General features: G+C 47.8%; 1 protein-coding gene across 1 annotated transcript; it reads right to left on the bottom strand.

Moving 5' to 3' along the window:
- Window positions 1-684: 684 nt before the first annotated feature.
- LOC119446591 (cytochrome P450 315a1, mitochondrial-like) lies at window positions 685-24,630 on the bottom strand. The gene is given in 10 exon segments (XM_037711061.2): window positions 685-4,914; window positions 4,916-4,942; window positions 4,944-4,976; window positions 7,050-7,256; window positions 8,571-8,649; window positions 9,323-9,489; window positions 10,161-10,324; window positions 10,875-11,081; window positions 11,591-11,781; window positions 23,575-24,630. Coding segments are annotated over 10 exon segments (1,632 nt in total). The 5' UTR covers window positions 24,081-24,630; the 3' UTR covers window positions 685-4,863.
- Between the last annotated feature and the right edge of the window lie 809 nt (window positions 24,631-25,439).

Here is a 25,439-nt window from a genome sequence, read left to right as displayed (position 1 = left end):
GCCGTGTCGCCGCTACTTAACGATACACTAAACAATTGGTCGTGGGAGGCGCGACTCTCCGAACTGGACTTGGGAAGCCAATTGGCGACCCTTGACCAGGCCCGGCGCGCCGCAATAGCCAGTGGGGCCCTGGAAGAGGGGCTCCACCCACAGTAACCAAGCACGATCTTTATTTAAATACAGTTGTTTCTCTCTCTCTCTCTCGTCTCGCACGCCGGAAGCCCGGGCTCGATTCCCACCCAGACCGAAATGTACCAAATTTTATTTTCGAAGCCACGAATTTACTTTGTTTACAGGAACCTCCCTGAAAAATTTGACCGTCAATCCGAGCATTTTAGACACGTTTTTACTCTTTGCGCCGTCGGCAATATCTGGTACCATCTTTCGGTCACTGCGGCGGATTTTCGCGCAATGGGCATATAATGCTTTCGCATTAATAAATGTTGCCATCACCTGCCATAAGGAAACCAGTTTGCACTCCCTTTGTATCAATGTGGGGCGACCAGGCTAGTTCAAGGGAGTTGAGAAAAGCAGTGTGTGCTTGTTGGTAAACAATGAAAATTACTAAACTAATGCGCTAATTAAAGGGACGAGGACAAGGAAATGAAGTTATCGTTTATGCCACTCAAAAGACAAAAAAAAAAAAAGAAAAAGAAAGAAACGACAGGAGACGAAACGTTCGTAGAAATGCAAGGTCGTTTATTTTCATTCGTTTGTTTCGCGCCGAAGAAAAAAAAAAGTCGACTGGCCATGTTAGGAAAAAAAAAAAAAAAACGCGCTTTGTCCCACAACAGTACCACAGTGCACTGCAAACTGTACACCGCATATTATACAAAAAATATGTGCGCACACAAGTGGCGTGGAGAGGTGCATTGCTCGGGCTATTGGGCCGACTACAGCGCCGTGTAAGTGCACATGCAGTTCCGTGCATTGATTGTTCCTTGCATCTTAATATGACATGTGGCACTGTGAATAAGGTACAGACAGCATCGTACGGGCAAGTAGCATCTGCGCAAGCAGTGCTCATATTTATACAAAATCACAGTGCTCTCTTTCACACGAGGGTAAAACGTGAGCAGATGCAAGAAGGAAATAATAATAATGTGATTGCACGTGTCAGGCATCTGTAGTGAAAAAAACACTGGCGCGACAAGTTAGTGGTCACAGAGCGCGATGTAGGAGACAGACAACGGTTGACCCCCAACCCGAGAGTTTGTACAATGTGGCACTGATCTCCTGATAGAGCTGTGGGCAAGAGTAAACAGTGTCAAGGCATCAAAACTGTACAAAAATATGTGTAAACGCACAAGGAATCTCGGGTTAACAAGACATATTCAATACCAGTCGCAACTTCCTATACAAACAGAGGATGAACACTGAGCGCGTGATACTCAAGTCGGTGGGTTGTTCGAGACATTTGCCTCATTAAACGTGTTTCTGTGTGTGTCAGTGCATGCGTGTGTGTGTATGTTGGCAACAACTGTTCCGAAAATTTCCAAGAAGAACCTTAAAAACACATTTTGCACATGCGGTCGCGAGTTTTAATTTATGATTGATATGTATGAAGATGAGTAGATAAATAGAATGTATGATGAAGTGAGAGAATTTAAAAATAACGTGTCTGCGCGTATGTTTCGAGGTCTACAGTGCAATAAAATCTGTGACGATGAAAGAACGTTATGACAGAATGCGTGGTGACTCTTAGGTGGTTAGTTGCTGAGATGAGAAGTAAAAAAGGCGTATATATATGTATAGAACTTGCCAGTGTCATGTGGAGACTTGTGGCAACCGACGCCGTAGGAATGAAAGTCAGAGAAAAGACATAAAAGTTCAGGGCAACGCATCGGCATCGCTTGAGCTGAGCTGCCTGCTGAATTAGTGATGCCGCAAAGCTTGACACACATCGACAGCCTTGAGCGAGAAACTTGATGTTTCCGATAAACGAGGAACCGAAGGAGGTAATACGGGAATGAGATAACACGAACGCTTGATCGACGCAAGAGGTGTTTGTGTAAACACGGGCACATTGAACAAGGAACACACAGACGTCAGCGCAAAAACGCTCCGTAGAGATCAAGGCTCCTCAAGTGTACACACACCAAGGTCAGGAAATAAATACTCGACAAACACCGAGAAATGGACAAACATCGACAAGGAAACGAAACGGGTCTCCCGCAAAATTGTCGAACACGTCGGGCAAGTATACGACTTGGCAAGCTTGTGACGAATGATCCGAAGCTGTGCGCTTCTTTCTACGCCATCTTTTTTTTTTCTTTTTTACTATTTTTAAATGAGGACAACAGTAGTCAGCATTTAAGATGCTCAGCTTGTGGGAAAGCTGCTGCGCATGTGTGGAAAGCCTCCCGCTTTTAGGATTACAGTGAAACCACCGTATGACGTTCATGTGCCTTCCCCACGTCAATACCGAAGAAACATACACCGTACGTGACGACCTTATGAAGAAAGCTTTCATGTGATCACCTATTAAACTTTGTTAAGAAAAGGTCTGCCACGCACAAGAACCGCAAATACTTCGTATCGGAAAGGCCGTGAAAGCATACTTTAGTAGTCTTTGAATATGGTTAGAGTATTTCTAAGGTTTTGTATGGAACTGTAGTAATTTTCCAACCCACTCGTTGTGAAGGACAACGATGTCTTCTCAGTAAGCTGGCCCAGATGGCATTCATTTCTGAGAAATTCGTTTTTCTACTCTCTTACTTTCTTTGCTGCAGTTAACGTCGTCCGACCTTCAGACGCAGCAACGCTTATCTGCGCTGCTGCTGCTGAAGATAAAGACACGCCGAACGGCACTCGCTGGCTTCGGATACCCGCGCTGACGTCTGGAGGTATTAAAAAAAGTAGAGCTAATGTTTAGTGGATTCTTACACACTACATAGAGCCCAAGGCTTTTCTTTTGTGTTCAGACCTTTGCCTCTAGTCAAATCAAGGCTGATCAAACGGCGAACAACTTTACTAACTAACGAGTTTTAAAGAGAGATCATTATCAGCTACCAGGAAGCGGCAGCATATATGAAACGCAGAACAGAACGCTCATTTTAAGGCGCTTTGCGTTTTGAACTTAACGGCATAACCGGACGGTTCTGAACCGGCGTGACCCGTCCTGAACCTTAGTGAGCGAGGTGGTAGAATGTCGTCAAGTAACGTCAATTGAAGGCTGCGAGCTGTCCTCTCAAAAGAACACGCATGAGATCGTAACAATTGAGTCGTTAGTGGGTATTGTGAAAGGTACTGGCAAAAAAAAAAAAAAAAAAGAAAGGAGAAGGAACAAATAACATGCGTTTGTGGTTATAAATCGTTATTTGGGATTCTGTGGCATACGAATAGCACCAGTCACTCTTCGCCATCTTGGTTCACAAGACATCACAAACAGACTCCAACGGACTAGTGCTTTCACCTGTTAATGTATACATATTCATTGGAACAATACATTAACGCGCACAGTGACGATACTGGACAATTATGCGCGCTCTTTCGCAACAACACGCTCGGAATGAGAGACGCTAGTATTGCATTTCTTCGAAATTTCGTGGTGTTGAACAAGTATGCATGAGTTTCGTTCATCGCAAGAAACCTGGAGGGAAGTACCCATTCAAAGGAGCGTATGCAGAACTAGCCATCGTCAAGGTCATCACTAAACAACACTGGTTAAGAGCGGGCACTTGCGCTCCCAGTATGAAAAAGGTTAAAGGTCAGTAAATATGTGGACATGTTTGCAACCCTCTATTGGTAAATCGGCTATTAACTTGTCATGCAACGCCTCCTAGCGCGTTCTAGGCGCAGATACTCCGGTGCATTACAGAAATGGACGCAAAAACAGTAAGCGCTATTGAATGAGGCACATATTGCTTAGTGAAAGCAACGTCAGTGTGCGTCGGCTAAGCTCAGTGCCCGGTGAGTGTTTTCAGGGAAGACGGGCTGCAAGAAGGCACTTGTATCGCTAGATGTGAAACCTGCCATGACGCAGTCATTCGATCAAGAATAAGTTACGCGGACATATAGGGGACAGCCATACCGTGCACAACGAAGGCACTTAGTTCCGGCAGCTCTTGTTTTGCTTTTATAGCTGCAATCCTTTTAGTTGTGGCGATAGGGGAGACCATACAAGTGTCGTGAAAAAACAGCCCTTTCCCTGCGTGCTACTGAGCTTTCCGGCGATAATTTGACGTTGCTTTACACGAGAGAAACAACGAATAGGTCATCACCGCGGTTTCTGGACGTAAACACAAACTACAGCACTGCTTGTAGAGAAAGAATGCGTCCTTCGTAAGTAGTGTGCCTGAGACCAGGGCTCCGTAATTGCTCCTCGTTCGAGCACAGGTAACAAATGCACTCGCCCGCAGCCAGGTCGACGGGTTCAAGGAGCATCGATCGGCAAAAGCCAAAAGGTCTGGTTGTGACGCAGGGCTCATGCAACTCGTGATGCGCGGTCACGACGCCGTATATAGATAGGGAGTCTCGTTAGGCCTGACTTCCGGCCAGCGGAAGTGGCGTCAATGCCGCGCTCGCGCGGGCACCGTGTTTGTATGTGTGTGTGTGTGTGTGTGTGTGTGTGTGTGTGTGTGTGTGTGTGTGTGGCGTTTTCGGGCATGATCCCAGCTGGGCTGCCCTCGTCTTTGGCGGTAGTGGCGGTTCGCTCGTCCCATGGCGGCGAGAGAACGAGCTCGTGTGACGCCGACGCGACCACCGGCACGCCGGGTGCCTTCCGGGATGTCGTGCTGGCAGGCGCTCCACGACGGCCGGCATTCAGTCCGACGGTGGCGCCGGGGTAGACGTCGCCAAGCCACAGACGACTCGGATCGCTTGTGACGCGCTCGTTTCTGTCGGCGAGCCACACCAGGGACGCTACCGAGGGGTCATCCGTAGCGAGATGGGCTCCTCTGGGGTAGTGATGAGGCCGCATCTTGATTTGGACGTCCTTGTCCGGTGCTCGGCGTCAGCTCGAACTTTTGCACCGTCTGCCGGAGAGGAAAACGAACAGATCAGCATTTGTAGAAAAAGTACAACAGGTTCGACACTCGCGCTGAGGCAGTACAAGCACGTGACATCTCTATCTATTCGCCGCACTATGCGAATGTTTCCGTAGTTTGTAATATCCGACAACAAGAAGAATACGAGATGTGGTTTAACTACCAGCGGCAACTGGCGAAAAGATAGTATAATTAAACGGCATAAGCTCAGTGGATCCACTATGTGACTCGTGCATGGCTTTGGAAGCAGATGAAAGACCATTTCGTCGAATGTTGTGTGTTCGCTCTCATTACATTTGCTACTTATATTAACAGTAAAGCGTTTGAGTTCTGACAGCCACTCAGCTTGCAGAAAATAATTAAGGAAACTATGTACAGCACATCGCCTATTTTAACGCGACAGCGTTAAGGGCCCCGTGTCGCAGAAAATCAGGCGTCGGTGTCGGCGTAAGCATCGGCGTTTGGCGGAAATAATCATGCCAACCCACATCATCCCAAACCAGCCCGACCGGGCGGGCCCTTCGCGTGGCTCAAGGCGTCAGTGAAAAAAAAAATTGAATTTCTCAAGGTAAAATTCGGCAGAAAAAAGAAGTACGACTTAACCACAACATACAGACGTGATAGCGTCGGATTGTAATTTGAATACACGATAAAAAAGCATGATAAGCAGCCAGGGATCTTTGAATGGTATCGCGTTCCACTCTTAAAGACGAAGCTTAAGCGTCCTCCAATTCTAATGGTGTTTCGCTGTACTGTGGTTCTAGGCAACATTGAGGGGAATGTTTAAAACCGAGCCTTTCTAAATTTTGATCGGGCACCATTTCGCAGAAAATACGGTATCGGTGTCAACGGCGTCCCATAACGCTCCTGCGTTCCACCCTTAAAGGCGAAGCTTAAGCGTACTCCAAGTTTTTAAATTATGTGCTGCAGATTTGAGTGGACGTTAGGTTCTTTGTATATTGGACATCGCTAAGAATACATGCAATAAAGCGGCAAATGCGAATGCGCAAACATCTTTCCTCTCAACGCCATTCTATTTCGTTATACTCATGTACGAACCTAGTTCTAAACCAATTATGCTGTATCCTCAAAACTCACCCCTTCAACATTGGGGAGCTCTGCTTGGCGTCGCAGGTAGAACATATTAAGCCATAGTTGCCAACCATTTCATTGCAGGGGTATAATACAGAATTAAAATAGCAAAATTTTGTGGTGGCAAGAAAATTCACGCTGATTAATCAGAATCCGTGGTTCTACCAACTGAGCTACCATGAGACTTGCAGCGGGCAGCGCAAGGGCAAACTAATCTATACAAATGGAAGTGCTAGTAACTGAAATAACACATCACCCAAAAGGGTGCTGCAGTAACCAGCATGATACATTTAGTTTATTAAGCGATTTAAGGGTTTCTATCCGCTTGACGGCTGCTGCAATCCGGTGTATGGCAGATAGAAACCTCATTTCAGGAAGATCAGTTCTGTAGCACGAAAGCGGGAGCAAGAGGCTCACGTTTTAGCTAGACATTTTGGAATCTGCGTGAAAGCTTTTAAATACTTCCAGAGGGCCAAGTTGGTGCACATTTGGCATGATTAAAGAGCACATAAAAACAGACATGGCACGAAAGAAAAGGGTAGACGTGGTACAGTTGACAGCAGCGCGTGTCCCGTATCTAGCCTATTCTTTCGTGCCGGGTCTGTTTTTTTTTTTATTTCATCTGATTTTTCATTTTATTGTTTCCGACACATTACAGGTCAAGAGAAGGTGCGGCTAGAGGCAGAAAAGACTGTGCGACAAAGGACCTACCCCCTTCATGCACTGTTCAGCAGTAGCGTGAACTGTACAAGAAATTATACAGTACATAGCGGATGCACTGTACGAAAAAAAAAAACACTTTGAACAGCTAGCAAGTGACAATTTATAACACATTTTGTGCTCTTTAATCATGGCAGAAAGCTTTCGCAGAACTCATTTAATCGGTGATTACTGCATGGCCTCCGACAGCGGGCAGCACACATCTCAGAGGCCATCATTAACGATAAAGTACAAGCGCGCGGTACTCACCCGTGCAATGAGGAACTGCATCTGGACCTCGGCCACGCGGCGTCCGATGCAAGAGCGGGCGCCGAGGCCGAACGGAAGGCAGGCCCACGAGTTCACCTGGCCCGCGCGGTCGCGATCTCGCAGCCATCGCTCGGGCCTGAACGCGTGCGGCTCCGAAAAGTGCTGTTCGTCCCGTCCCGTCGTGTACAGGGACATCAAGATGAGTTTCTGCAAAGAGAGAAAAAGGCAAACACGTCCACGGTTAGAGAAGTAACCACAACGTGCCAGCGGCTCCGTTGAATATAAAGCCGGACACAAGTTAATGATCTGAAGGAGTGCGAAGGACAAACTGGCGACGCGGATATAACGAGAGCACGATCACTTGCGAGTACGTTTCGCATTACGATGATAACCTTAGAAGCTTTCTTGTATGAGGATTGGTCTGATCTCTACTCACCACACTACATAGTATATAGAGGCGCACGCAGTATACAGTTGCTGATGAACAGCTAAGTCGATTAGTGAAATCAGTGTTCCCTTCGATAGTGATTTACTGAGTATACTGAGTTGAAGAGGTTTGCTCATTTCATCCACCGTGGTTTTTTGAAGGTGACGTCAGCAGATTTCACCCTCCTTTCAGTGGTTTTAGATTCGTGCACCTTCGTCGAGCAATAGAAAGGTAGACAACTAGAAATTACTGTTCTTAACTGAAAGCCTCAGTCAATTTGTTTTAAGGTTTGGCTTGTGGCCCCCAAATTTCCCTAAGTTATTTCTCCCATTCCTGTGAAATTCTCGGGAATTCCCCCTCCAGGTGCCTCTCTTTCTCAAGATACATCCGATTCGGGTGATTGTGAGGCACGCCTAGTGATTCACGCTGCGTCATTGAAGGCGGCGGCTATACGAGAAGCGGTGCGAATTAATGGCAACGAAGATTATCGTGCGTCTTACTCGCTGGCCGTGCAGTGCAGCAGTGCAATTTGAACCATCGTCATCTCTCGCTGCGCCCACATCCCTGCAACAGAGGCACCCTTCAAGGGCGTCATGCGAGCCAGCAATATCGCGCATCTAAGTAACGCGTGTGAGCGCTTGGCGGGGAAGCGCAGTTTTTTTTTTTTCTCGCTCCGCTACGAACACGATACTGCGAAGAAAAGACCAAGCGGTGTCTGGCACGGTCCGCTTAGATTGTACAAAAACTTGGCGCCGCAATATGAAGCCGAGATATATACAAGTGCGCAACTCTTGAGGTGGCCAGCATATATGCTATGACGCTCGACAGCAGAAAGAAGGAAGTTGGCGGAATCTCAGGAAGAAAGGTGGAGAGAGAACGTGAAACATTACTGACTCTTCAAAGTTCGCAGAAAAAGAAGCACCAACAAACTGGATAATGCAGTAAGAAATATTGCAGAGACAGAATATTATATATATATATATATATATATATATATATATATATATATATATATATATATATATATATATATATAAAGAAGAATGCACTAGATTAAGCGTGCAAGAGCAGGAGTGATCTTTGCAGACACCTACCCCAGCGGGAATGTGGTATCCATCCAGGACAATATCGTCGGACAGGATCCTCGTCAGGAATGGTGCAACCGGGTACAACCTGTAAAAAGGATCCAGATATCGAAGCTCAATCGGATGGCAACGCAATTGCAAACTGCATGTGCAGAAATGACAATAAACAAAAAAAAAAATGTACTGAACGAGCTTGTGACAGTGATTCCTCTATCTTTTGTTTCTGTCTGCGGTGACCACGCCACTGTGGAAATGTTGCCAATAAAAATTACGCTCTTCCATCTATGGTACATATCGAGTTGGTGAGTTCACGTCTGGTACAGTTACAAGGTACCAGCAAGATGCTCTTACGGCGGGAGTGTTGAGTAGATCCAGGTCTGACTTGGTTCACCATTGAAGAATGACACAACACGAGTCTTGATACTGTGCTAGATTCACCCGTACATTGCTCAACGGATATCCGTCAAAAGAATTCAAGGTCCCTAATGAACTCACTAAATCCTGATAATACGGTCCCAGAGATTATCTTGTAGCAGTAGCTTTGATGGTAACGGAGCATATTTAACTGATAGGACAAAATGGCTGTAGCGAGTTGCGATTTGACGATAGGCTGACACGTATCACCTGATAACCACAGTTTCTCCGAGTCCTGAGCTCTGTACACTTGCTAAGATCAATGTGCTGTAACCGCTTATCCATAAACACTGGATTTCAACTAGTACAGCGAGAATGAGCGAACATTCTCAGGAACTGGGACTGACCGTAGAGCCTCCCGGATGACCGCCTTGACGTAGGGTAGTCGCGCTAGGCAGTCCTCTGTGATTGGCTGCCCCGCAGGTACCACGCTACGCACCGAGTGGAGTAGCCGCTCCTGCTGCTCAGGGTGTTTGGCGAGAAGGTACAGCGCCCACTGGGTGGCATGTGACGTCTGCGAGAAAAGAAAAGACAATTGATCATAGTGAGCGTTGGCCGGCGTGAGTACTTTCGACTGACGATGCGTTATTCCGCACATCATACCGAAGCGATCAGCCTAAGTGAAATAAATATACATATAATATCGAAGAAAGCACAGCGTACGTTCAGGGCAACTGCCCCACCGATGTATTCGTTGTCGTGCGAGATAACGTTGTTCTGACACTTCATTTTTTCTGCTGCAATTATTTTATAGGCGAGCTGTCACTGCTCTGTAGCATATACTTACGCTACACCAACTGAAACCAAAAAGGCTATCGGTTAAGTTGTAGGATGACGATGCGTGGTGCAATGAAGGACCATTAGGGTGCTGAGTGCTTCCACGAAACGATTACACCGCTGCTGACTGTCGCTGACGAGGTTTGAAGTGGTGAAAGCAGAGCCTTTTCAAATGCTCGATAAAAGTGTGACGATGCAAAATTGTAGGCTAGTAGGAAATATGCGAGGTCTGTAGCAGTACAGAAGGCAGCTGAAAATGCGCGATAGTTAAGCATGATTCAACGCCAATTCGATCAGTATAGAAGTCAAAAGCTTTTACAAAGATGACGTGCCCTTTAACAACTATAGCTCTTTTATTTCTTCTTTTTACGAGGAAACAGATTAATGTTTGGGAGTGGATATACTGACCGTGTCGGCAGCGGCCAGGAAGAGGTCGGTGACGATGCGGACGAGTTCTTCTTCCGAAATTTTCTCGTTCAGCAAGAGTTGACTTAGAATGCCTTGGTTGTGCTGGGCACCGGACGATGGATCTTTGGCGATTGCTTTCACGTTCTCCTCAACGTAGTCCCTCGCTGCGAGTAAAAGAAAGAGCAGGATCTCTGATTTAGACATCATACGGACGACATTCGAAAAATACGACATCAGCGGAAACCAATGTAGCGAGACTGTTGGGCATTGGTGCGCAACCAACATTGGGTTCTGCTGCTCTTTTCAGATTCTTGACCCGTCACTGACGTTATGGCAGCAGGACCCATTGTAGCTTACATTTCCAAATCAGCTTACAGCACTACGTTTTATTGCACCCATGTGTACCGTTCATCACACACGAGGAACGTTGCAGTACAGCCCGTGAGAAGTGCTGGCAATCACCTGGGCGACTCATTTGCAGATGATGCTGCTGATCAGAATTCTAGCCCGTAAAGCTTCCTGAAGACCACGCCTGCTAGGACCAGTTATTGAGAACCGTCTGATCTAGAAGAATGCGCTCGTGCACATGGCTTTGATCCCTTGCTGTGCATTGTTCTTCAACTGTGCTAGGTAACCTAAATAACTGTTTGGCAACCCACTGCACTTGCATACTTAGTTCTAAATCAGTAGCCGCCGCATACGGCAGACACCTACCGAGCTCGAGGGCCCGTCCCGCCGCCCGGACGAAGCGCCGCCAAACGGGCAGCCGAAGACGGTAGGCGAGGCGTGGCGAGAACATGGACATCTTGGCCGACTCGTTGAAAATCTGCTGCACGCAGTGGACGAACTCGTGCACGTTGTCCATGCTCGAGTTGTGCGCGATGCAGCCCAGCCGCCGGCCAAAGATCATGGCACCCAGCGCTGCACAAGGAGGGCAGGACAAGGTCAAACGTGCTACTGGTTACGACAAAACAACGGACGTGTAAGTAATCCCAAATGCCCTCGGCTGCACAAGTTTGCGCAAGACACGACATTCTAAGTGGCCGCAAAAAGCAAGGACTCACACTGCATACTTCACCAGACAAGTATTAACGTTTTTGCAAAAAAAAAAAAAAAAAAAAAAAAGAACAGGCACGATCTGCAGGAACAGACGCACCCTTCATCACTCTGATTTTAAAATTACCATCTAAAGAAGAAAATGACTGCATGTTGGTATTACTGCATGTTGCTATGGCTTCATGTTTTTCAAACAATTTGACATTTTTGTAAATTCACTGCTCCTTTCAAGTTGTAATTGCGCTGTTATATATATTTTTAAATTCTATGCATGAAACGCTCAGCTGTCTACATGGCACACATCGGCCCCTGATATTTTAACACTCATTATCATTTTCACATTTCTAATAAAATAATAACAGCATGAAACGTACATTCTATGGACCAGTTGTACAGTTCACGCTCGACGTTTTCCAAGATGCCCTTGTCGTTGCGGGCTTCGTGCCACCGATTCAAAAGGTCCGTGATGACGTCGTTGAAGACGGGCACGTTGTCCGTGACAGTCTTGGTTTTGAGGAACACGTTGTTGAGGCTTCGGCGTCGGTCGATCCACTCCGGGCCATCCCTGCGGTCAAGTGAACAAAAAAAGTGGGACAAGGAGAATAAGTGATGATACGTCACATGAACATCTTGCTAAACTTTAACTTATAATGGCAGACATCTAAACTGAGTCACCTGCTATACATACACCTATATCATTATTTGAACAGTCATTATATTCTCCTGTGGGACAGAAGCCGCGCGTCAGGTGCAAGTCGCTTTCAGAGTTGTAGGCACAGCATCGTGGACCGCCCGGGCTCGTTTTTCTAGCAAGCATGCGCAAGGTACGGTAGGAAAATAAACGAAACTAACTAAGTGCCCAAAAGAAAGTGTCAATCCTGAAAGCGTAGCTGCGGCTTCCCCTTGTTCGAACTGTTAGTTCTCGCTGAAAATCTTGGCGTTCATAGCCACCCCTCCTGCCTTCTCAACCTGGCCGTTAGCGGCGCAGCAGGAGCAAAGCGGTTTCGCCGCGTGGCTGGTGACGAACGGCAGGAATCTAAAATTGCGGTAGAGACGGGCCAAGGAACGGAACGTCAATGAGAAAACAACGATATGGCAGTCGAGAAGACAAGAATCGGCAACGTGCGGCAAGCAAAAACAGGGTCGAAAAAAAAAGTTAAGGGGGTAAACGAATCTGGCGGCAGCTGCCGAGTGCTCGCATGCGCGATAACGCTCACCGAGAGAGACCGAAGAGTAGTGAGGCAAACGAGCAAACGATAAGAAGTAGAAGAAGAAGAAAAGATGGGCGATGAAGAGCGAGCTGTCCGCCTGTGGTGTGCGCGAGCGAACGCGCCTCGTATCTGTCACACGCGAGCACGGGGTGTCCCGGGCCAGTGAAGGTAGGATTGCGCTGCTCTTGTCGGAGGAGAGGCAGTGCACGGGGCCTCTGCCACGGGAGAGGGAGATAAATGTTGGTTTGCCGACGGCAGCCGCCACCCCCTGCTTTTGGAATGAACGAGACACGCGCGTCTCCCGTCAGGAGGCGAACAGTGAGGAAGGGGGAGGGGGGCACCACATGTGGGGTTCCCATCAGGGTTGTCGGTCGCTCGGCCTCTGCGCTTACACCTGTTGCGGAGGCCTAACCTTGGCCTTGAAACCACTTTCAGCGCCCCTGGAGGACCGGGCGGCTCGTTCCTCCGTTCCCCGACCGGCTGTGATGCATGGGCAGGGCTATAAACTCTCGCTTTCTTGTAGCACTGTTGCCACTCTAGCTGCTGCTGCTGCTGCTCAAGCGTGTCTGCCGGCTCTGGTAACGGTTTGCCGGAATGCTCTCTAGGCGTTCCCCATCACGCCCGCTTGGCGCTGTCGTGTCTGCGGGCTCGCTGGGCATGAGAGACGGCTGTGCCAAATCTGCTGACAGTGTGCGCCTCCAAGTGTTGCTCGTTGTTTTTTTCTGTCGCTGAGAGAAGGGCGTCGAAGTTCATTGGAGGCGCTGTGTCTGCGAACGACGCGAGCGTTCTTGGTACGTTCTGGACGTGCACGTTCGCAATTCTGAACATTCTTCCTATTCCTTGCGTCTTTATATTTCGTTTTCTTCTTGGACAACTCTTTTCTTTCTTTACCTTCTGATCAGCGTCGTGCCTTGCAGCCGGGTAATTCCGTAGTCTTGAGAAGTTAACGCAGTTTCGGCACACACGCTTCAGTTCAGGAAACAAAACTATGACCATCGACGTGGCATACCGTGAACAAGAAGAGTTCTGGAAACCTTTGTGAACATGAATATATACACCAACGCCTCGTGCATTTATAAAAGAACTTGTGTGGATACGCGTCAGTTTTTCGCGTTTTCTCTATCGCCTTTGTTTTGGATCATCAGCCCACCGATTCGACGCACAGCTCTAGTTCAGTGGAGGGCAGGTTAACCCCCCCAAGAACCTTCATCGGTGCTTTCCCACAGAGCACGCAGCTAGCTCTCGTGACCGAAACCACCAGTTTATTCTCTCTCTCTCTCTCTCTCTCTCAAGTAACACGCGTTGCAAGTGGTGCTATTTGTGAGGAGGTAACCGGAGACGCTTTGTAAGGAATAAAGCTGTCGGCATGTCTACACGCAAAGAAACGCGTAAAGATCACGCCAGCAGGCGCGAGTGAGGAGGTCCCGGGAACGGCACCCCCACCAGTGGTCACTGGAAACCAAACAGCGCGCGAGGGCGATTACGAAGATTAGGAGGGGGGGGGGGGGGGATCAACAGGGATCAACGAGCTGCATCGCAATGTCTCGCGCTTGTAGATCTAGGTATGTGATCAGCTAAGCAGGTTCGCAAAAGAAGCAATATGGCAAACATCCACACGCTTTCCAATTGCGGTACATTGCTGCTTTCGCACGTAGAACCGGGGTAGGGTTTAGAACAGAACGGGGTCGGAGCTAACGAAGCTCAAAGACCATTTACAAGTCTACGCTTCTATTCGAACGACATTTCTGGTTCGTATAAGCTATTCTTAAAGGATGATAAACGTTAACGAATTTAATCGTTTTATATCACAATAATATACAATTAATGTTCACTTCGATCACCTGCTTGTTCATTTTTCTCATAACGCTAAGCGATGTAAATGGACCCTCATCACCAGAATCATCGCTCAGGACCAAGGTTAACAATTATCTAATGCTGTGTAGAATTAATCCGCAGGCTTGATCATTACGGTGAACACCTGAAGCAAGGCAAACATTGCTAAATGTCAGCCCGCTTGCAACTATATCACAGTAAAATCGTAAACGAGCGGAAGCGCATAAACTCGCCCTATAAAAAAGGGTTCAATGCACAATCCGAACACCATGCGCGCCTCCGTACAGCTACGCGAATTTCCCGTCGCGGATCACTTCGCGTTGTATGAAACCTCCTCCGCTCGCACAGTTTGCAACTTCGACATCGAAAAGACCCGCTGCGGCATCTGGCCGGTAACTGCGTTTTAGATGCTTAGCACAGAAAGTGTCGTGTTCAACTCACTGCAGAGGCTGTCCTATTGCGCAGGTGTCGAGGGCAAACGCGCCCTTTTGCTCATATTTAGGAGCCAGTTAACTAAGTTAAGGCGCTCAAACGTGAGCTATTACTATAATTGTGTTACCTTAAACCTCACCAATCGAAAAACGTTGCCTGGTGAAACGAACGCCAGCACAGTCTCGGTCTACGTGTGAGCTGACACCGGGGAGACAACGAGGACGTGTCCATGGGCGACGTGTCGTCGAGACGTGATGCTCTCGGTCTTTTCTTTTTCTTCGCATCGCGCTGCTTTCGCGGCCACACAGCGGAAGCGTGGGATGTCCACGGAAAGCTCGGGAACTCCCAGGAAGCCACAGTGTGTACGCCTCGATCGTTTGCCACGCGGTTATGCACACGACACGTGCACACACGCACGTCAGCGCGCGACCTTTCTCTCCGCGCGCAGCTAACGCACTCGGCGCAGCTGCCGTGACGACAGCGATGAGTCTGATTCTCATTTACGGCGTTTCTTTTGTTCTTTCGTTGTACTCAAGTGCGAACGAAGTGGTATCGCTTTGATAGAAACGCCGAATGCGTGAATGTCACCGTTTTCGTCATCTTCCTATAATGCCACCTGGAAAGGCGGAGCTCGTTCCCCCCCCCCCCCCCCCCCCAAAAAAAAAAAAAAAAAAATGAGCGAATATGTTTCTCAATCGTGACTGAGGTCTGCGTACACATTCTTGACGACTCTAAAAAAAAAACATATAGAAATAACTGGCACAGCGCGCACTTCTGGCATCCTCGCTGCGATTCACACCTGCTGTTTTCCTTTTTTTTTCTCTTAATGCACTGATCCGCTTGACACATTCTTCGAACGAAACGCCGCCGATCTCGCAAATAAAGGGCGTATATTTAAAGCTGGGTAAATTCTCGCGTCAAACGAAATCAATTAATTCCAGACACTTCGTACCACGCGCACTGCCACGCAGTTGTCGGGATGATACATCTATTTATACTTTTGCACCGCAACTGTTAGCTTTGCTGGCTGGCAATAATTTTCCATGCTGAAAGCGATAGAGATTTCGTAACTGAATTCCGCCAAAAAGGGTATGCTTTCAGCTATCAAGTGCTCAACCGTTTTAGCACACTGTTATTTCACTGCTGTTCTGCTCCGGGAGATACGCCAGCTGCGTGAGCGCTCATAGTCGCGCAGACGCATTCAATACCGTGCAGGGTCCGTAGCGACAAAGTAGCTGAAATTAAAGATGTGCGGAAGGCTTCTCGCAGCTGAAACTAGCATTACGCGCAACTTAGAAGCCATTTCCTGGGCCCGATCTGTGAGTCTATACCAATAAATTTTAAATGTCTGTATACTTTCTGTAAATATCTGATAGGCTGCTTTGTCATCCTATTGACTTCTCCGTAAGTCTATACAGGAAGTTATTATGCTGTATGTCGACAGCAGTCGTTAGAAAGTCTGCTTCATTTAGTCCATATCTTACAAAGACTTGCTAATGGTTGCTTTTCGGCGTGGACTGTAGATAGAATATTCGACGAGCAATGTAGGTCATTGTAGTCCAAAGGCTGCCATTTGTATTTATATAATTTATGAAACGGCATTTTCTGCAAGCAATAAAAGTGAGGAAGATATACTATAGGAACAGTAAAATGCCGAGACGTTTGCTTAGAGAAACGCTTAGACGTTTAAAAAAAAAAAAAGAAAGAAACAGTCTATTTAAAGCAGAAATGTGGGCTAGTTGGTTGTAACTGAACTTAGACAACTAGCGCTCGTCCAGTCTACTTTCCGCTTCTTTGTGTTCCCGTCCATCAGCGCTCGTTACGATGTCTAAGGTCACACAGCCAGCCTTAAGATCGACGCACCGCGTTCGGGTTTTGCGTGGCGTGAATGGATTCGCGCCACCGGTGGTAGCCGCGTGACATCAATGAAACCGACGGGCTTCGTTTATCTCGCCATTCAGGGTCAGCTCCGCGAAGGCGCCGCAGCGATGTGGGTAGAAAACGATTCATAAAACCAAAAAAAGAAAGGGCGCGGAGACAGGTGAGACCACCAGACATGTTTCCTGCGACTGGGGAGGGAATACGCATGAGGTCGGAAAGACGACTCCAAAAGTAGCTGGAAGGCAAGAGAGAAAGATGACAAAATGAAATGAAAAAAAAAAATGATAAGTCAGCTTGCGGGCGGCGCTTCTTGCAGATAAAGTGTTGCCGTCTTGCGAAGGACAGGTTTCGGCTTCATCGGGGTTTTCTTTTTCCGTTTTTTTCTTTGCCTGAAATTTTTGCCCTTCTTTCATTTCTGCCAGATCGAACAGGGTGCGCCTTCGTATGTGCTGGGTTGGGTGCGCACTTTCCAAATTTGCTGCTTTTCAATCGCTGAATGAAACCGCCGAAGCGCCCAGCGCGGTCATTGAGACCATGAAGAGCACGGAGAAATTGAGCGTTTTCTGATAGTAGGAGGATGTTAAAATGTTCTGTATTTTTTTGTTTGACGTCAAATACGGCACATTCATGAAGTGAGAGCTGGACAGCTACTGCCATGTATTGATGCCATCGTAGACCAGTTTGGTGGTGCAGTCCGCGCCATTCTGTAGAAGTTGAGGCTTTTGTCTCAACTGGGGCTCTTTTTTTTATTTTTTTTAATTTTTTTTTATGGACGAGGAGTAAGCGCTTATTCGCATGAGCCTACTACGCAAGTCAGCGCAGTTTCCGCCAGTGGATGCCAACAAAAAAAAGTTTTTCAATACAGCTTGTGCGATTGCTCACGGCCGTTCGAGAAATTCGTGCTTATGCTCCGACTCACTTCATACGCATTTTCTCCTCCGCCTAGGTGATGACGCGCATATGCGAACCTCGAAATGATTCGTCGACGACGAAGAAAGAAACGAGATGGTGTCGGCTGACCGGCGATGGTGATTGCATATAATGTGAAGCAGCTGTCGGTAACTGGTCTTCAGTCGTTCGGTTGTGTCAATATTGGACTAGAACACGGACGTACCGGTCACTTTCGGGGCATGAGACGGCAATGAATGAATGAATGAATGAATGAATGAATGAATGAATGAATGTCCCACTGAGATCTAGCATGGGCTCGTGAAAACAATTCAAAGGTAGTCAAAACTGAACCTGTGGCAGTCTCAGTCGTGTCGGAGTGTCAAGGACATCGAAGGAGGAAAGCGTTGTAGAAGGGTGCATAAGGTTTTGTAACTGTTTTTAGCTACACGTCCACACACTAACGCACAATAGCGCGCGGACGGGTTTTGTGCGTGTGAGTGTGTTTATGCGTGTGCTCGCTTATGGCTTCTCCCGAAGCCCGACGTTAGCGACGACCGACTGACGCCGCTCTATCGGTTTCAGGATCTCGTTCACGGACGACAATCGCAGCAAAAAAGTAGCGCACAAACACGAAAGGGTGAATAAATGCTCCCTTAAAGCGTTTCATGTCTCTTCCCTCCTCCCTCATTTTCTTTTTTTTTTTTGCGCTTGCGTATGATTACAGTTCGTGTTGTACTAGATCCTACGCAGTTATCGGTCAAGAGACATTTGACTTTGCCACTTTGTTCCTTGGCGCCGATAATGACGCAATACACGATACGTAGATCTGTCAGAACATAAGGTCCCGAGACTTGCATATAGATGCGCGATTCAGACTGGCGCCGAAGTGCGCAGCGTTTCTCTCTATTTTTTCTTGATACGGCGAAGAAAAGCTTTTATCAAGGGCGCATTGCGACGCGAAACAGTTGGCTCAAAGGGGTTAGCCAAGTGAACTGAGCGATAAGATGGCACAAAGAACCCGCTCACGCTGGCATGAAACAAGTTGTTTCGTGCATCACTCGGTCTCGCAAATATTATCAAAGTCAACGACCGCCTTACAGAGCAGTTTCTTTCATTTAGTTAAGCTATATAGGTGAAGCTAGCTAGGTCCAAGGCATTAGAACCCGTGATTGGGTTAACCAATTATGTTTATATTTCAATTCAGCGATTTTATGTGCCGCAATGACGATCTCATTATAAGACACGCTGCAGTCGGGGACTTCGGCCTGCATTCTGCCCCCACGGGAATGCGGGCCGGCATCGAACCATGCGCGCAGCAGAACGCAGCAATTGCACCAGCGCACTCACCAAGCCGCTGTTATCTGAACAATGAAACAATTAATTTGTGTCGGAAAGAAACTTTTCCGATGGCCGGGTTTCGTGCAAGAAAACCACAGGTATGAAACGGCGTCATGGCAATGAAAAGAAGGCCCGCCAAGCGCGTGCCTAGCGTATCACACCGGCGCAGACAAGCGTCCCAGTTTAAATGGGCGCGATAAGGAAAAGAATGGACGGTAAGGGATGTCAGCGGAAACAGCGTGGACTGGATGTCTCTTCCTATACAAAGAGAATCCGCAGCCAGCAACATACGTCCCCAGGATTGAAAGAAAGGCAGATAAAGGGATACGAGATTCAATGCCAAGGATAAGTGGTGTCCGCGGATTTTACCCCGAGAACAAGTGATATTCGAAGATTAGGAGGGGTAAACAACCGGGAATGGAGGACTTTCCTGGTGGATACACGATCAGATACACTACATCGGCTAGGAAACAGTAAAATGGGTACTCACGACTGTTTAATGCTTAAATGCAACAGCATGCAAGTGCAAAAGCCTAATGCAAGATACATATTACTGCGCCCGCGCTGAGCTACGGAATAATTACAAGCACGCGGTCAAAGAATGAACGCGCGTACATATACATATTTTTATTTCACCTAAAAGATTTCACAACTTCGTATCTGTAAACGCAACCAATGGTTGGCTGCCATGCGTACGAATGGAGTACGCATGATTAACACGACGTTATATAATTCGAGCCATCGCTCATGCTTAGCTGAGGTGACACATTTAAAGAAAGCCATCTTAAGACATTCCGGCAATGAGTGTTAAAGTTTTCACATCCTAGCGACATAGCCACTTCGCGAGGCAAACTGATCTCAGGGAAGAGCGCGTTTTTAGCTCCTTTCACTATTTTCACGATAAACACGCCGCGTTTTCTTGTGCGAGATCGGTGCGAGGACACCGGAAACCACAGTGAGCGCGTTTCCTTATAATATTTCTATTGTCTATTAAAAGGCATAAAATTGTATGCGGATAGTAACTTACAAAATACATGTGCCTTCGCAACTATTGTTTCGCCGCTGTTCAAAAATATAAATCCTTTCTCGCCTTTCGAGTTCAGGTTCGCAGCCTGCATAGGTATAAGCGATCGATATATTACTGTAATGCTTTTGCAGCAGCAAGCCACGAACTGCATGCTATCATATTCAGTTTCTTTTGTCTTTCGTTTTCTTTTTCGTTCATTTCTTTTTTTTTTTTTTGTAACAGAACCCGCGGCCCGCATTCTTTTGGCGTCGAGGCCGTCGACAGTACTTCGCGGTGGTATTGCAAAACTGACTCGGAAGAATGCCGTGCGAGAGATAAAGGAAAAACAACAAGAAAAAAAGAAGCGTAGATTGACGCTCGGCTACAGAACTGCGCATGCGCCTCTCTCCACCGGTTCGCAACTATCAACTTGTGCAACATTTATCTCCTCAACTTAGTGTTGTAACTGAATGCCGGCATTGTGCTTCTGTCTACGATGTCTGCGTGATTGCCAGACTCGCTGACAGCACCACGGCAATCGCATAACGAAAATATCATGCCTGGCACCAGTGCAGTGCAGCACTTTGTACCTATAGCTGTTTGTCTCGAGAGCGTCTACCCTTTACCCGATATGCCGCAGTCTTTACGATCAAAACACCGTGCTTACAGCTATGGGCTTGCCTTCTTAACTTGTCGCTTCGGTATTGGCTTGTCAGTGAGCCAGTCAGTGAGCCTGTTGGTGCGTAATTGTAACGCCCAAATCCCATTTGTCATCGTGGCTTGCCTCAGAGGTAGTTAGTTCATTAAGTTGTAAGAAGGGCTCCACAGATAACTGGATGGTGGCAGCAGAAATGAAGTATACCTAACACACTGCGGCAGCGCGTCAAGTGTCTTTCAAATCATTGTCACGAGTCAGTCACAGATCCGCTTTCATATCGGTTGTCTTCGGAATTCTTGGTGTTATTGTGATGTGATTTACTCGCAGTTTCAAGTACCGCGCTGTGATGAAAGTCCTCCCCGTCTGGGCGAGAGAAGATGAGCGGGCTCTTAGGTTGCAATTTCTCTCTCCCTGAAACGCATATGTGAATTAACCTGCGCGAAATTAAAATGTATTTCACCAGGATGTGCCTCGAGCTACGTGCTACTATAATTTACCAATTTATTTCGCTTAAGTAACAGAAAACGCCGACAGCACAACAAATTCTTAGCCTGTTTTACTGCGAACGGCAATTAAAAGAAGTGCCGCGTTTTTTTAGCAGCGTGCAAAATAGCGCATTATAAACCCAAAGGATGAGCACAAGCACTTGAACTATCAAATAGAACGCGAGGCATTCAAAGCAATTTGGCCATTGGTTTCATCGTAATGTACGCTTTTGGTTAACTCGTAGATAGATAAATAAAACTCAAGAAAAGAAGACACGTCAGCTGTGTGCGCAGCGCTTCTTGTGTCTACTTTCTCTGCTATGAGTACTGTCGTGGATTGCCTGACGCCCTTCAAAACATAAAGGCTATTTAAGACCTGTGTGGAATCCCTCAGGCAACGGCGTCTTGCGCAGAGAGCATCGTTTTTACAAGCTGCGGCTGCACGCGACAGTTTGCGCGACAGCCTTGAAATAGAGGATTGTCTTTTTTGATACATGAGCACTTGCTGGTTTACCTGCAACCACATGTTCACTAATAACTAGCGAGAAAGAAATTTTCCGTTGTTTGACACTAATACGCGGAAGTCGGCAGAAACCAATGTAAAAAAAAAAGTTTTAAAGGTAGCAACCGAGCTGCTTTAAGGTCTAGTAAACTCCAGGAGTTCGTAAAGCGGGGATGAACGGCAAAGAATTCTGGAGAAGTGAAGTTTACAAATGGGTTATTTCCGTAAAAGCAGCGAAACGTATTGTGGACTAAGTAGCGAATGACACCGCTGTAGCATTTGTTAAAAGCAGCACCTACGTTTCACAAGACAGTTGACAGTCAAACAATATGGGAATTTGCGTCGGCTTCCAAGTAGTCATCGTGTTTTCTTTGTTCAAAGCTGTCCGCGACCGCACAAGTTCGTCTCACCCGCTAAGCACTTCATGCGGTTCCTCGACACGGGGTGCCGCCCGACATGCCCGCAAGTTATGCCGTGAAGCCAATAGTCACCGATTCACGAAACACGGTAAACATGGTAAGCGGGTCTCGGAACATCTGGACTTTGCCGCGCTCCTCGGTTGACGGATACGCATGTACAAGCACGAAGATCACGTGCAAGAATAACATCAATTCAAAACTCGACGGCCAAGTCAGGACATTGCTTTGCCACGAAGACGACAAGTTATGCAGCAACGACTTTCCAAGAAAGGAATCAGCGATTCATCTCTCGCGAACGACTGTCATCATTTATTATTTCAAGTCAAGCAATGCCAAACGTGCAGTTAGAGCATCACGCGCTTTTCATTAATACTCATTCTCAAGATACTGTACCAATCTGCATATTGATTTTAACCATGTCACTAGTGACACCGCCTTTTTTAGAATGATCTAAATTTTTTTTTATGTGCGCGGATGGTAAATATGAGCACTAACTATTTGTTTAATGTCACAGCACATTAAATTGCATTTGCTATCCACGGTCTACCAAACGTTGCCATCGCTCTAATATAGCGCGTCTCACATAATGCTGCTGCCTCTCACTTCCCTTCAAGAAAACGCCGTGAAATGAGTACTTCTTTCCTCATTTTTTTTCATTTACGGGGCTTTACACGATGTCGAAGACATGCCGTACATTCCGAAGCAGTCGGCCAGCTGATTGATTACGATAGCGCGCGTGTGGAGATCCAATGCTACCGTAGAACAGAGGCTCTCGAGCGATGCTGACCGAGTTGCAGTGGTGCCTGCCTGAATGGATGTGTCACGTACGCTTGTCCTTCACTGCCGATATCAGCGAACAGTGTCAAGCGCCGCAATCGATTCCCTGCTCGCCGAAGCGTGGCGCGCATTCCCATTGTTCTCTGCGGTTAGATACGATAAGACTCCAATAATGACACAATCGCACCGGTAGGAAGCTTACAAGAAACGCTCGCCGGCGGGCTCCTGTCAAGCAGTGTCATAGAGATAGGACGCGGACTAATGGATAAAGTCAACAGCCACTCGCCTCCGCAAACGCACTTCATTCGCGGCGATGCGACTTTCAGAGCTAACGCACATCTCTCCGGGAGAGAAACCGGCGATCACATTGGTACAGTATCTTGAGAATGAGTATTAATGAAAAACGCGTGATCGCTCATCTGAAACGTCGCAGAGGTGAATCCCAAGAGCCCCATGCGTCAGTATGCGCGAAGATATATCTCCACACAAAACACTTAGAAACACGCTGGCACCTCGGTATGGGGTATTATGTCGGAAAGTAGATCGATGAGAAAATTACGTATCGCAGCCGTAGCAGCCGCAGCGGGTAAAAAAAATCGTTGTATAAGCTCGCAATAAAATTGATGGAAGTTGTATACGTCATGGTATATATCAGACGGTTCCACACAGGAATGACGTCCGGGAAAGTGCGTGCGTCGCTTTAAGTTTCGTCTCTACAGCAGGCTGTTGCCAAGCGAGCAAGCTCGAGCTACTGTTTCACTGAAGCCACTGTAATCGTCGACATAGTCGGTGATTAAAAGCCAGGAAATAGTTCCCGCGCTGCGAATGACCCAGGTGACACTAGTTAACCGTGAAACGCGCTAAGCGATCGCACACACGAGACACGTTCGCAGTCCACCGACGGCCGGAAGGAGACTCTACTCACATGAAGAAGAGTCCGCGCTGAATCCCTTTGACTTCGTTGTAGATGAGCCAGGCCTCGGGCACCATATGCATGGGGAACTTGCCCTCGTTGGTGTACACCTTCTGAATGAGCGCACTGTCGGCCACGAAGACAGCGTCCACGCTGCCTAACGTCTCGCGGTAGATGGGTCCCAGCTCGCGGTGCCGCCGGTCACAGTACTCGTGGATCTTGGGCGCGCCTCCGGCCCGCAGCACGTCCAGCGCCGTGCCCAGCACGGGCAGCCCCTTGGGACTGGGCAGCGAAGTGAAGGGCTTCCGCGCCGCCGACCTCTTGGACACGTACTGTTCCGCTCCGCTCCACGGCGCCTGCTCCGCTCCCGCGGAGGAGCGGTGCGCCGCCGGTTCCAGCGCCGCGCCGCCGCGATGGAATGGGCAGCCGGCGGCCGCGGTGTCACTGGAGCGCGCGCGCCGGCCCAGTCCGGCCGCGGCTTGACGCGCGAGACGACGGGCTAGTGCAGCGGACGACATCGGTGTGCAGCACGTTGCTGCGTTCTTTTTTTGTTTTTGTTGCGCGTGCGGTGCGCGTTTTCACGACACACGCGGGTCCCGCTCCGAATGCAGCCCGGCAAGTCGAAGCCGGCAGCTTTTATGCGCGGAGAGGGCGAGAAAAGGCGAGGAGCGTCTCTCGGGGCGGGCCTCCTCCTCCTCCTCTTTCCGCGGTGAGCGCCGACGACGGCTCCTCTGTTTCTCCTCCTCTCGGCGCAGCAGCTCCTGTTCGCAGCAGCCACTGCCGCCACAACGGCCCGCACCGCGGCCGCGGACGGACGTGCACTCCTGTTCGTCGTCGGCACCAGCTGCGAGTGTTGGGAGTGTTGGACGAGCCCTACCGTCTGCAGAAAGAGAGAAAAATCCCAGACGGTGTATGTGCGTGCGCGCTTTTGTGACATGTGTGCGTGTAACGTGAGTTTTTCTTGCGAGCGCGCATGCGTGTGTGTCTAACTTATACCCCCTTCTAACACTGGCACTCTCGAGCGTGTATGGATCACTGTCGAGCACGTTTTAACTTCGATCGCTCTCGGGAATGTTGGCACAGGCACAGATCGACTTCAGCGAGATTCGGAATAGTCCGTGCAGTTTTTCCCACGGGGGCTCTTGAACGTGCTCAATTCAGTGCAGACCGAACTCGGTGTAGAGATGGAGCGTAGCTAGAAATCGGTTTCAAGCATGCTTGAGTTTGAGTCTCCTATCGCTCGCACATGCTTCTTGTTTCGATCGCGTTCGTGCAGTTCGATGTATTATGTCCAGTTCAAGGAGTATCGGAACTGTCCACACGATAGGGTTATTTAAAAAAAAGGCTAAATTGCGATACTCGGTTCGCTAACCGCATTGTGTGACAAGGGCGACAGAACTAGGGTGTTGGCTCTCAGTAGATCCGGCCGGTATTACTGCAGCTCTATAAGGTTTGTTCTAGTACGAACTCGCCAAACTGCCGCTTTTGATTGGTTTCCAAAAATAGAAGCTCGTTTTTCTCGCGCAAAAAAAAAAAAAAAAAAAAAAAAACCCTGGCTGCGTCCCACAAGTGGCCAACAAAACAAAACATAATATTCATGAAAAATAAAAATTGGGGGACTCAGTGATCGTGTATTGTTCACCGTTCTTTCTGCTCGACATATCTGTCTGGCCTTGTGATGGCTCTTGCATCATGCGTAAATGGCCACATATTAAGCGCGAACCAAATAGAATATCGAAAAATTAGGATTGTTTTGCTAAGAAGCAACCAGAAACGTATAAACGACGGAAAGCCCTTTTGATTAAACACTAACAAAAGTCCCTCCAATGCCTTCAACTTTTGCCCTGCAGCGTTAATATATGAACGTGGTTTGTGCT

The sequence above is a fragment of the Dermacentor silvarum genome, chromosome 3 (assembly GCF_013339745.2).
Source record: "Dermacentor silvarum isolate Dsil-2018 chromosome 3, BIME_Dsil_1.4, whole genome shotgun sequence".
NCBI lineage: Eukaryota > Metazoa > Arthropoda > Arachnida > Ixodida > Ixodidae > Dermacentor > Dermacentor silvarum.
Note: the sequence above shows the minus strand (reverse complement) of the source record. Positions and strands in the feature narration are given on the sequence as shown.